At 41.5% G+C, this 13,053-nt stretch overlaps 1 protein-coding gene across 1 annotated transcript in view; it reads right to left on the bottom strand.

The window, feature by feature from the left end:
• Window positions 1-3,140: 3,140 nt before the first annotated feature.
• Window positions 3,141-13,053, bottom strand: part of LOC142160017 (uncharacterized) — a 77,802-nt gene continuing 67,889 nt past the window's right edge. The window contains exon 9 of the mRNA XM_075214936.1: window positions 3,141-4,965. Within this exon, the coding sequence (XP_075071037.1) occupies window positions 4,358-4,965 (608 nt within the window). The 3' untranslated portion in view covers window positions 3,141-4,357. The remainder of the gene's footprint in view (window positions 4,966-13,053) is intronic.

The raw sequence follows: 13,053 nt of genomic DNA, 5'->3' as shown, positions 1-13,053 counted from the left end.
TTGACCTAAGTGGCTAAACTCACATGCTTATAATCCATATGCTACTATACTTTTCTGCATATTTGACATTGCAGTCATTTTGTAATCATTTATTACTCCCATGTATGACCTCCCCAACAAGATGAAAACGGTTTCTCAAGTTCTTCTAATATACATTTATTTGGGACATCAATTTCAATATTTATTGTGATACTCTCCCTCTATTATTTGGTTAGTGTTGATAGGCTCATCATCTTTCAATTCTGTAGGCTTTTTATAATTTTGGATTAGCCCAATGTGATTCTTGATTTTGAGAGCAGGCTCATATCCTTAATGTTCTACTATAGGTCTGTGCTTTTATCACAAACAAACACGAGAGAGCAATATTGCACTTTTGCAATACAAATACTACATATTTCATAAGCCCCCTTCATGGTCACCATTCAACCACTCTGTTACCAGATTTATACGATCAAACAATAATTACTGAAAACAGATTGCAGGTCATCGTTTCCAGATTCATCAGTGGGGTTCACAGCTGGAGCAACAATATGCAAAAACCTTACTATTTTCTATCTCATATCCAGTGTCCTGAACCTTCTGTCTCCGACTATTCTCTATCTCATATCCAGTGTCCCGAACCTTCTGTCTCCGACTATTCTCTGTCTGCATATCCAGTGTCCCGAACCTTCTGTCTCCGACTATTCTCTATCTGCATATCCAGTGTCCTGAACCTTCTTTCTCCGACTATTCTCTATCTCATATCCAGTGTCCCGAACCTTCTGTCTCCAACTATTCTCTGTCTGCATATCCAGTGTCCCGAACCTTCTGTCTCCGACTATTCTCTTTCTGCATATCCAGTGTCCCGAACCCTCTGTCTCCGACTATTCTCTATCTCATATCCAGTGTCCCGAACCTTCTTTCTCCGACTATTCTCTATCTGCATATCCAGTGTCCCGAACCTTCTGTCTCCGACTATTCTCTATCTCATATCCAGTGTCCCGAACCTTCTGTCTCTGACTATTCTCTTTCTGCATATCCAGTGTCCCGAACCCTCTGTCTCCGACTATTCTCTATCTCATATCCAGTGTCCCGAACCCTCTGTCTCCGACTATTCTCTATCTCATATCCAGTGTCCCGAACCCTCTGTCTCCGACTATTCTCTATCTCATATCCAGTGTCCCGAACCCTCTGTCTCCGACTATTCTCTATCTCATATCCAGTGTCCCGAACCTTCTGTCTCTGACTATTCTCTATCTCATATCCAGTGTCCCGAACCTTCTTTCTCCGACTATTCTCTATCTGCATATCCAGTGTCCCGAACCTTCTGTCTCCGACTATTCTCTATCTGCATATCCAGTGTCCCGAACCCTCTGTCTCCGACTATTCTCTATCTCATATCCAGTGTCCCGAACCCTCTGTCTCCGACTATTCTCTATCTGCATATCCAGTGTCCTGAACCTTCTGTCTCCGACTATTCTCTGTCTGCATATCCAGTGTCCCGAACCTTCTGTCTCCAACTATTCTCTGTCTGCATATCCAGTGTCCCGAACCTTCTGTCTCCGACTATTCTCTATCTGCATATCCAGTGTCCTGAACCTTCTGTCTCCGACTATTCTCTGTCTGCATATCCAGTGTCCCGAACCTTCTGTCTCCGACTATTCTCTTTCTGCATATCCAGTGTCCTGAACCTTCTGTCTCCGACTATTCTCTGTCTGCATATCCAGTGTCCTGAACCTTCTGTCTCCGACTATTCTCTGTCTGCATATCCAGTGTCCTGAACCTTCTGTCTCCGACTATTCTCTATCTCATATCCAGTGTCCCGAACCTTCTGTCTCTGACTATTCTCTTTCTGCATATCCAGTGTCCTGAACCTTCTGTCTCCAACTATTCTCTGTCTGCATATCCAGTGTCCCGAACCTTCTGTCTCCGACTATTTTCTTTCTGCATATCCAGTGTCCCGAACCTTCTGTCTCTGACTATTCTCTATCTTCATACCCAGTGTACTGAACCAGGAGGAGCTGCACCTCCAGGGGGACCTATTTTCTTCCACTAAAGCTGGCTGCCGGAGGGTGAAGGGGATTCAGGGCTGCCTTTGCAGGCCCTTGCACATGGTAAGTACTCTTTATTATTTTACACATATACATTCGCTTTATACATATATTATACACATTGCACATTAATCCACAATATTACATTTAAAACTATACAGTTACACTCCCGGCGCCTATTGCCCCTTCAGTGCTGAGCGCCGGTTCTTTACCGGCACTGCAGTGCCTACACACACACATTATAAATCTAAAACCCATTTTTACACTACCCAGCTAGCGCTGCAGCGCCATATATCAAGCATTTTATTTACATAAAAAAAACATTTTAATACATATACGGTTCACGCAGCGCCTAGCAACGGTTATTTAACCCCTCTGGCGCCGGGTATTAACCCTCCCGGCGCTGGAGTCAATTTCAAGAGAACCCGGCCACACCAAGTATCACAGTTCCACATCTACTCTGAGGCAATGAGGAATACCTCTGTGTGGTTTGGAATGCAGGAGAAAGAAGGTGCTTGGAAATGTCCCTTTTATTACTCAAGTTGGTTGCCCTGCTTTCTCCACAGCGGGTGATGAGGTCATAAACGCCAAACCCACCTGACATCTCTTCTCCCCCGATAAACTGTCATAACTGACCCTCCTCTAGGAAATAAGAGCCATGGAAAGGTTACATCTGTTATTCTACTACACCATTATCCTGATCCTGGATCGCTTAATTTGTGTAAATCCAATTAGTGAAAGATTTACAGCCCCAGACCATCTGGACCAAGTCACAGTTATCTCCCACTCTAGACCAAAAGGGAACTGGATTCCAGGTGGAGGGTTATCACCCAGAGTACGTGGTAAGTAGAGAGGGTTAAAAATAATATTCAGATGCATAAGGGGAGTGATGAGGTGCGATTCCTTTCAACCAGATGTGCTTGCTATTCATGTTAGGCTAGACTATTTAGACCACCTAATTGCAATGTGATGTGGGATTTCACCAGTGGGAGCACATTGAGGTATCCGTAGTGACCCTAACGACAGTGGGAAGACTTTCTATCGCCTGTCCTATTTTTAATTTTCTTTTTAATTTTATTAAAATAAACTTAATAAAAACAAGAAGTCAACTTTCTGGGCAATTATATATTTTATTATCTTGTGAACAGACTACAAAATTGCATACCATGTCCACATATGCACTATACCGTTATCCCATTAGTCATTGTGCAAACTACAGTACACAATAAATAAGATATAATAAACATAATCTAGCAATGTACTTTAACTTGTACAGAGTGAGTGATAACTATATAATTCTAATGTTTAAGGCGTTGCATACATTTCAATATCACATCGTTTACAACACAACTGTCAATCTTGTGGGCAGTTATCGGAATACAGCCAATCAGCTCATGAAGTACCTCAGTGATGTTGAGGATTCCTAATGAAATGATTTCTCATGAATTTTAGCTCATGCAACAAAATGACTGGATCCACTATGTGTGGAAACTGTAATTGTTCTAAGGACCATCCTACATTTAGTATTAGGTAATCACTGCACAGTGCTGTGAGATATCTATGTGTCTGTTTGATGTAAACCATAGCTCAGTGTTGTGGTGATTTCAGCTGTACAGATGCTCGTTGAAGGTGTGCTTCTAAGTGTTGTTAATAAAGAGAGAACTGTCCTCTTGTCTTTGTTTTGGTGCTTCTAGTATTGTACCCTTCTTAATCAGTGATCGTTGCCGCCCAAAACCTCCTTAATCAAGAATGCCCCTCATGTATGGCAAATTGGGTGATCCCCGGGAAATACCCCCGTTACCTGAATAATGAGAGTCTGAAGCATTTAGTTTTATAACAAGGGCTACAACCATAGTTTTCTGTGACCTATGTCATCACAAAACACCATATAATTTTTCCAATATCTAAATGAGCTGTCACAATTAAGCAAAGATCCTTAACTTTGGGAATTGAGTCCAAAGAGATGGTAAGAGGAATCCGTACCAACCATAAAAAACAGCCCCACATACACATTATAAACACATACACCTATTTATTGGCAGAGAGCACTAGCGCATACATAGGGCATGAGTTATTAGGCTAATAAAATAAGGAAATTGCACCTATAAACACATTCCACCTATGTCTGTGGATTTAAATTATAACATTTTAATATACTGCATGACTGCAGAGCTTTAAACTGCCCTCCATAACCCAGTGATGTCAACATACCCATGAGTATAGACTCTGTAAATGTATTTATGCCTAATTTTATCATTTACATTAGTATTATCAATAGATTTTACAACATTTAGAGTACTGCTACAACTCGCAACATGTCTATCAGCTCACGGAAAATGTTTGTGGCCTGTGTGAATTTTCTGATGTTTAACAAGAGCTGATTTCTGTGTAAAACATTTACCACATTCAGAACATGGAAATGGTTTCTCACCTGTGTGAGTTATCTGATGTTTAACAAGAGCAGATCTATGTGTAAAACATTTACCACATTCAGAACATGGAAATGGTTTCTCACCTCTGTGAATATTCTGATGTATAACAAGACCTGTTTTATACATATAACATTTACCACACTCAGAGCATGAAAATGGCATCTCACCTGTGTGAATTCTCTGATGTTTAACAAGAGCTGGTTTATGTGTAAAACATTTCCCACACTCAGAACATGGAAATGGCTTCTCACCCGTGTGACTTCTCTGATGTTTAACAAGAGTTGAGTTCCGTGTAAAACATTTCCCACACTCAGAGCACGAAAATGGCTTCTCATCTGTGTGAATTCTATTATGTTTAACAAGACTTGATTTGTGTGTAAAACATTTCCCACACTCAGAACAGGGAAATGGTTTTTCACCTGTGTGAATTCTCTGATGTGTAACAAGATCTGCTTTATGTGTAAAACATTTTCCACATTCAGAACATGGAAAGGGTTTCTCACCTGTGTGACTTCTCTGATGTCTAACAAAGACTGACTGATGTATAAAATGTTTATCACATTCAGAACAGGAAAAAGTTTTATCACCTCTAAATGTAACAATATCTGTGTTATCAGGAGAACATCCCTCATGATTATAGGGATCAGACGAAATATCTGCACTGTGAGGTACTGGATGCATATTTAGGGACATGGTTTCTTTTCCTGGAGAATCTTGTGCACTGTTTTTATCTTCTATTGTAAGATCTGGAGACAGAATGAGATATCCCTCTGAGGTGTTCCTGCTTTTGCGTCCGTCTGCTGAAAATAAATGTATGAAAATAAAAATCTTGTTTTTACATTGAAGAGCAAATCCTAATACTATTAGTAAATTCATACTGTTCAGTTGTTAATTTCAATTTGCAAACTATGAACACATTGGGCCTGATTCATTAAGAAAAGTAAGGCAAACAAATGAGTAAGTTTTCTCCTGGACAAAACCATGTTACAATACATGGGGTGCAAATTAGTTTATTATTTTGCACATAAGATAAATACTGGCTGTTTTTTCATGGAGCACACAAATACTTGATAGCTTTGTTTGTACAATGAAATTTAAAGTTGTTCTAGGACATGCCTTATCCCAGCTATAAATCTGTCCCCACATTTTAAATTTTTCTCCCCCTCCACTGCAACATGGTTTTGCCAAGGTCCAAATTTTAGTCATTTTTTTTGCTTTACTTTTCTTTTCTTAATGAATGAGGCCCATTATTACAATTAGAAATCTACATAAAGTAAATGTGATTCTTTTGTAGAACATATAAGACATTGGCTTAAAATATATCACAACCCTATTAACAAACACTTTGCAGAGATCCAACCACATTGGACAACTGTCCGGCACTTCACAAAGTTCTCCAAGTGGACGTATAGGTAGCAATAAATGTGAAGCAGCCTCCTCCTGTCCCTCTGATCCAACCTCAGGTAGCATAGCCCCAAAGCCAGAGTCATGCTACTAATTTAGGCTGAAGAAAAGAATCCCCCAGCACACGGATAGGAGCTAGTAAAAGAGCTGATTTTCTACTTGTATATAAAAATGCATAATTCTCAGTTACACACATTTTCAAATGCATGATAAGCCACCCGCCCTGTCAAGGCGCTTCTGCTAATAGTATGGTCCTAAATAATCAGTGAGAGTCCCTATTTATGGGTCATACATATATGTGTTTTTTAATTGATAACTAACTCCCAAAAGGTACCCAAAAAAGCCTCCAAAGGGCAATACAGCACCAGCACTCCCCATCAGCTTCTGATACCAAACATTCCTCTCAAATAAACAACACAGTATCACGCATCTCACCAGTTATTCCATTCTGATCCTTATGTACATTGGTTTCACTTGGTTACTGCTGTCTGCTGTACAGCCTGGCGTTCCTCTCTCCTCAGACGCAATTTTGACAAGTATTCTGCGCATGTGCAACCACGGGAACCTTTAAACCCTCTACTCCGCAGTGTTTGGATGATCACCAGCCAGTTCCCTTTACAAGGGTCCTACTCCTTCCATGAGTGTCAGATCATCAGGTCTTCCTACCTGATCGAAAGCATTACCTCCGACTCCTGTTCGTGCTGACCTTTGTTCCTGACTTCGTGGGTTATGCTGTTCATTCAACTGCTGCAGCTTCACTCGTCATCGGTCCTGTTCCAGAGTTATACCACCTGTGTGGATCTCAGTGCTTCTGCTCTCTGCAGCTCAGCACTTCACAGCTACACCTGTTCAGCCTAATCCGCTGCTAGACCAGTGACTATACTGCATCGCTCAGCATCTGTCCTGTTCCTGAATTACTACACTGCTGTATATCTCAGCCCTTAGGAGTCCTGCAGCTCAGCCCTTCACAGCTACACCTGTTCCTGCCTAATCCGCTGCTAGACCTCTGACTATACTGCATCGCTCAGCATCTGTCCTGTTCCTGAATTACTACACTGCTGTATATCTCAGTCCTTCGGAGTCCTGCAGCTCATCCTTTCGCAGTACTACCTGCTCAGCCTATTCCACTATCAAAACTTGTGGCTATACTGCTGATCATCACACAGCATCCGTCCAGTTCCTGAATGTCCATATACCTGGGGTTACATTCCATTCTGCCTTACAGCTACTTGGTGATTGTCCGAATTATCTGTTCTGCGCCCCCTAGAGGACCGCGGCCTGCGGATGAGAGCAGCTAAGACCATATTCCCTTGGGGGAATCCCTGGTGAACACCTCTCTTCCGTTAGACTCCGCACCTCTCTGGGGGTAGCTGTCACTCAAGCAGAGATAAAGACCATTCCCACTATCTGGCTTTCGTGACACATAGAAGTGGAAGTTGCTCGATCAATTTACCGTATTAACAGAAGCGCCTTGATGTGGCGGGTGGCTTATCGTGCATTTGTAAATGTGTGTAACTGAGAATTCTGCATTTTCATGTACAAGTATAAAAGCAGCTTTTTGTTCTAGTTCATAGCAGTGTGTCTATTGTTTTTCTTTCTGGATAACTCCACCCTTTCATGAAACTATAAACCAGGCCTGTCCAACCTGTGGCCCTCCAGATGTTGTGAAACTACAAGTCCCAGCATGCCCTTCCATCTATCAACAGGTTGTCTACTGGCAAAGCATGCTGGGGATTGTAGTTTCACAACATCTGGAGGGCCGGACAGGCCTGCTATAAACTGATTGAGCAACTTCCACCTCTGTATAATTTAGGCTGAACCCTCTGTGTAGACAAGTGAAGTAGAGCAGCATTAGACCGAAGAAGGAAATGGCAACATAGAATGATGACGGCACGAAGCAGAGGAGAGCATCAGGCCTGAGTAGGTGAAAGGAGCAGGGCACAGACGGGCAAAAGCAGAAAGCATAACCACAGAACAACAACACAAGGCATCCAATCACAGAGTGGAGGGGAGATATTGTGCAATGAGGGGTGTGTGATTATTGTTCTCTGTGTGTGAGAGGAGGAGGTTGTGTGAAGTGTGTGTTGTGATGGGGTGTGTGATTTTATAGTGAGGGGAATCACCTTCTACTTTGCTTGATAATTGCAGTGTTAGTATACAGCATATAGAGAATCAAACATTAAGGTATTACTACACAAGGAAGATAATGGGTAATATCAGATGTGGTGGTGCACATGGAGGATCATGGGTAATATCACGTGGTAGTGCACCTGGAGGATCATGGGTAATGCCACACAGGGTCCTATCCCATTGATCAGTGATGGAATCAGTATGGTGACATTGCTTCTACTGACACATGAGAATCACCAGAGAGTGTGAGGAGGAGACTGGTCAGATCTCTGGGCTGGTAGCACAATGATATGATGTGAGGAGGAGAGCAGAAGTCTAATAGGGGCTGATGGCTCCTGACTACCCCACTGGGCAGATATATTTCCTCATTAGTTTGTACTGACAGGAGGGTGTAGAATAAGAGATTGTTGTAGTGACTGAACAAGGAGAATATATGACTATTCTCTGTAATAAGTGTTTATTACTCACCTGTATTGATATCTGTAGGGATTTCTTCCTCCTTACACTGCTGATCACCCCTCACATACATCTCTTCTTCTCCCTCTATATCATCTACCTTAATATCAGTCAGGCATTCAACCTAATTAACCCACAAAAACAACTATTTAGCAATGTAAGATTTCATTAATTAGGATTAAATAGAAGAATATCAGTGTATTGGACTCCGAGAGCTGCTCTAAAAGTCATATAGTGAAATGTCACTTTGGTATTTCGATATTTGCCGACGCCTTAAATTCCATCTACCTGATACTTCTGTGATATCCTGTGATTTTCCTCTGCACAATCTTGTGAATAAAGAAGACGAGGACATCTCTCTGGGGTATTTCTGATACTGGGTCCATCTGTATGAAGCATACAATTGTTGAATACATTGTTTATATGTGACTATGTGTGTGTATACATAGTTGGTCCTCAAAACTGCTCCCCCCATTACAATAAATCAAAGTCTGCTCTTACCCAGTGATGTCAGGATACGGTGATTCTCCATCATCACATCCTCGTACAGACCCTTGTGTCCTTCTAAATACTTCCACTCCTCCATGGAGAAATAGACAGTGACATCCTCACACCTTATAGGAACCTGACACACACAATGATACAGTCATCATCCAGACACATCCCCTGGTGTTACTTTATAATGTCCCATTCCCAGCAGTCACCTCTCCAGTCAGCAGCTGAATGATCTTGTTGGTGAGTTCCAGGATCTTCTGGTCATTGACTCTCTCATGTATCAATGAGTGAGGTGGAGGCACCGTGATGGGGTCCTGGGTCCTCCTCAATCCTCCTGATGTAATGGGGCAGATGTTGCGTGTCACACACTTACCTGATGTCTCCTTCACCATTGTGTAATCCTGGATTATGAGAAAGACGCTAAATATCACTACATGCACTCACAGAATCCCTCACCTCTCCAGTCATATCCCTATTATATTAATAGAGATAAGAGTGATGTCACTGTGACATTCCCAGAATCCCTCACCTCTCCAGCCATGTCCTTGTTTTATTAATAGAGAGAAGAATGATATCACTGTGATATTCCTAGAATCCCTCACTATACTAGTCATATCTGTGTTTTATGAATAGAGATGGGAATCATGCCACTGTGACATTCTCCGAATCACATCTACATTATCAAACAAGTTTTATTAAAACAAGTAAGAGTGATGTCACTGTGACATTTCCAGCAACACTCACCTTTCCAGTCAGTAGGTAGACGATCTCCAGGGTGAGATTTAATATGCTCTCAGTCATGTGTCTTCTGTCATTTTCCATCTTGAAGACCGAGAATGAGCTCTGGTTCTGGTAGCTTAGTCTGAGTTGACCACCATAGAATGAAATATATGAGCAATATATGTTAATCATATAACTTAAGCTTTAACAGTAATTTAGGACATGTGATGAGACGTGGATACCAGGCGCTGTTACTAAAGATTAAGACCACTGTGGGCACTGTGATTCTTAACTACTGTCTATGTGATCAGAATAAAAGAACTCTTCTGTTTTCATCAATTATCGCATGTTGGTCTCTTGTACTTTCAACAGTTGCAGCGCATATTGAATTGTTGCCCTGCGCCAAATAGTCTTTGGGATATGTGAGTGCTGCTGTTGTGCATGCTGATCTTTTTATGCGTGTATGATTCTACGCCTGTGGCTGTATCATTTAAAATTAACTTATTATATAAATGGATTTAAATTATTAGTGCAGTGCGCTAATTTATACCATTGCAAATGTACTGATTTTATTATATTGTGTTGTATTTCTGTATAGAAATTGCATGTCTATGATTTGTAACTTCGGAGACAGTAGGTCATGATTTGGTTTTGTAACTTTGCTAATTAGAGGAAACCCCAATTAGGCTAATTAAATCTTTTCCATCACAGAAGTGACAATAACATGCTTAGCCTCAAGGCAAGGCAGGAGGTCGTTCGTTACCTGTTGTCACGTCTTGTTAGAGAGACAGGAACCTGTCTGAACGATGTGGACTCAGGATACAAGTATTAGGATATAACAGAGTAAGGTAAATTTTGTTAAAGCTTAAATTGCGTTAGCTCCACGGTTAAAGGATAAATTACATTATAATGTTAATTATTGAATGTGATTCCTCAATCTTCGCAGAGCAACCTAAGATCAGGGGGCAGTGTTACACCCTGACAGGATTTGTGTCAGAATGTGTATAAAAAGGAGCTCTGTTTGACCATGTAGAGTATACCATCTATAACTTCTAGAAAGATCGCTTGTGCCACAAACTGGCAAGTGTAACTAACTATCCTTAATAGGACACTTGAACTAATAAAATATCACTGCTTTAAGATCCTGCCTAATTACTGCGACAATTCCTGTGACCTACAGATGAGACCAATCTATACCGTTATCCAGCTGATCTGAGGTTGGGATCCAACATTCCAGTACCAACGCTCTTCCTGCTACCTTGCAGCTCTGGCTAGTGCGATAGGCCTGGTGGAACCATCCACAGCAACCCTGATAGAAAGGAACAGGCCACGTGTACCAGAAGGATATAGTGTCTCTATGTATCATTGTATATCTATAATATACATATGTACATCTCCAGACTGTCCCCTCTATAAAGCAGGAAGATAATGTGTCTCTATGTATCAATGTATATATCCAGCCTCTCCCTTCTATACAGCAGCAGGATACAGTGTCTCTGTGACTGGATCACTTATAACTAACTTATGGTATACATTTATTTAACGGAAATAGAGAAGGGCGCTTATTTATATAATTGCACATAAACTTACAATAAGCCTTTGTATATCTTGGTGTAAGGAAATGTCTTGTTTGGTGTTTACAACTTTTCCTGGGGAATTCTTTTCTTTCGGAGAAATGTGTATTCTGCAACTGTTGGAAAAAAGGACTCGTGCTAATTAGACTTTTTGATGTGTGAGGATCATAGGGAAATGTAATTAGACTTGCTGTTCACTGTAAGATGCACGATATCACAGCAAGGTTTTAAGATATCGCAGATAAGGGTAAATATTGTTAGCTTTGCAATGCATGTAAATCCATGTTTGTGTAAACACAACGCATCCTGATTCTAAAAATAGCCTGTGTCCAAATCAGTATAAAAAGCACTGTCTTGAGCACTGAAATGTATCATTCTGATGTTCTTCTTTTTTTATCTGACCTGATCACTGGTACCTTTAACCAGTGAAGAGCAAATAAACATCACTTGCTTCAAAGACCTGCTTCAAAATATCTTCCATGCTGAAAATCCTGTGACCTACAGATTAGACCCAAAATCGAATCCATTCCCGGCTGTCTCTGAGGTTTGGACCCAGCGTCTCCGGTACCACCGCTCTGACTGCTACCTTGCAGACCTGGTCAGTGCGATAGGCCAGGGAGGATTCATCCTCAGCTACCCTGATCCATAGTAAGAGTTCAGGAGTACAAGCCAGGTACACCAGTAATGGACTACGCTAGCAGTGTCAGTTACCCAGAAGAAACCCGGTACTGGATGCCGGTAAGGAGTCCAGTGGTGACAGCATTTGTAATCCCCTCCTACTGCAGCAAGAGGGCACATTGGGATAACGATAAGGAACGGTGGCAAAGAAAGCCCAGCCAGGTCCCAGCAACAACAGACAGGGCCGCATATGCGGTCCATCCTGTCACAGTCTCTATGTATCATTACATATCTATAATATACTCAAACACATCTCCAGCCTGTCCCCTCTATACAGCAGGATACAGTGTCTATGTATCATTATATATCTCCAGCCTGTCCCCTCTATACAGCAGGAGGATACAGTGTCTATCATTATATATCTCCAGCCTGTCCCCTCTATACAGCAGGAGGATACAGTGTCTATGTATCATTATATATCTCCAGCCTGTCCCCTCTATACAGCAGGATACAGTGTCTATGTATCATTATATATCTCCAGCCTGTCCCCTCTATACAGCAGGATACAGTGTCTATGTATCATTATATATCTCCAGCCTGTCCTCTCTATACAGCAGGAGGATACAGTGTCTATCATTATATATCTCCAGCCTGTCCCCTCTATACAGCAGGAGGATACAGTGTCTATGTATCATTATATATCTCCAGCCTGTCCCCTCTATACAGCAGGATACAGTGTCTATGTATCATTATATATCTCCAGCCTGTCCCCTCTATACAGCAGGATACAGTGTCTATGTATCATTATATATCTTCAGCCTGTCCTCTCTATACTGCAGGAGGATACAGTGTCTATGTATCATTATATATATCCAGCCTGTCCCCTCTATACAGCAGGATACAGTGTCTATGTATCATTATATATCTCCAGCCTGTCCCCTCTATACAGCAGGAGGATACAGTGTCTATGTATCATTATATATCTCCAGCCTGTCCTCTCTATACAGCAGGAGGATACAGTGTCTATGTATCATTATATATCTCCAGCCTGTCCTCTCTATACAGCAGGAGGATACAGTGTCTATGTATTATATATCTCCAGCCTGTCCTCTCTATACAGCAGGAGGATACAGTGTCTATGTATCATTATATATCTCCAGCCTGTCCCCTCTATACAGCAGCAGGATAGTGTCT

This window comes from Mixophyes fleayi, chromosome 6 (assembly GCF_038048845.1).
Source record: "Mixophyes fleayi isolate aMixFle1 chromosome 6, aMixFle1.hap1, whole genome shotgun sequence".
Taxonomy (NCBI): domain Eukaryota; kingdom Metazoa; phylum Chordata; class Amphibia; order Anura; family Limnodynastidae; genus Mixophyes; species Mixophyes fleayi.
Note: the sequence above shows the minus strand (reverse complement) of the source record. Positions and strands in the feature narration are given on the sequence as shown.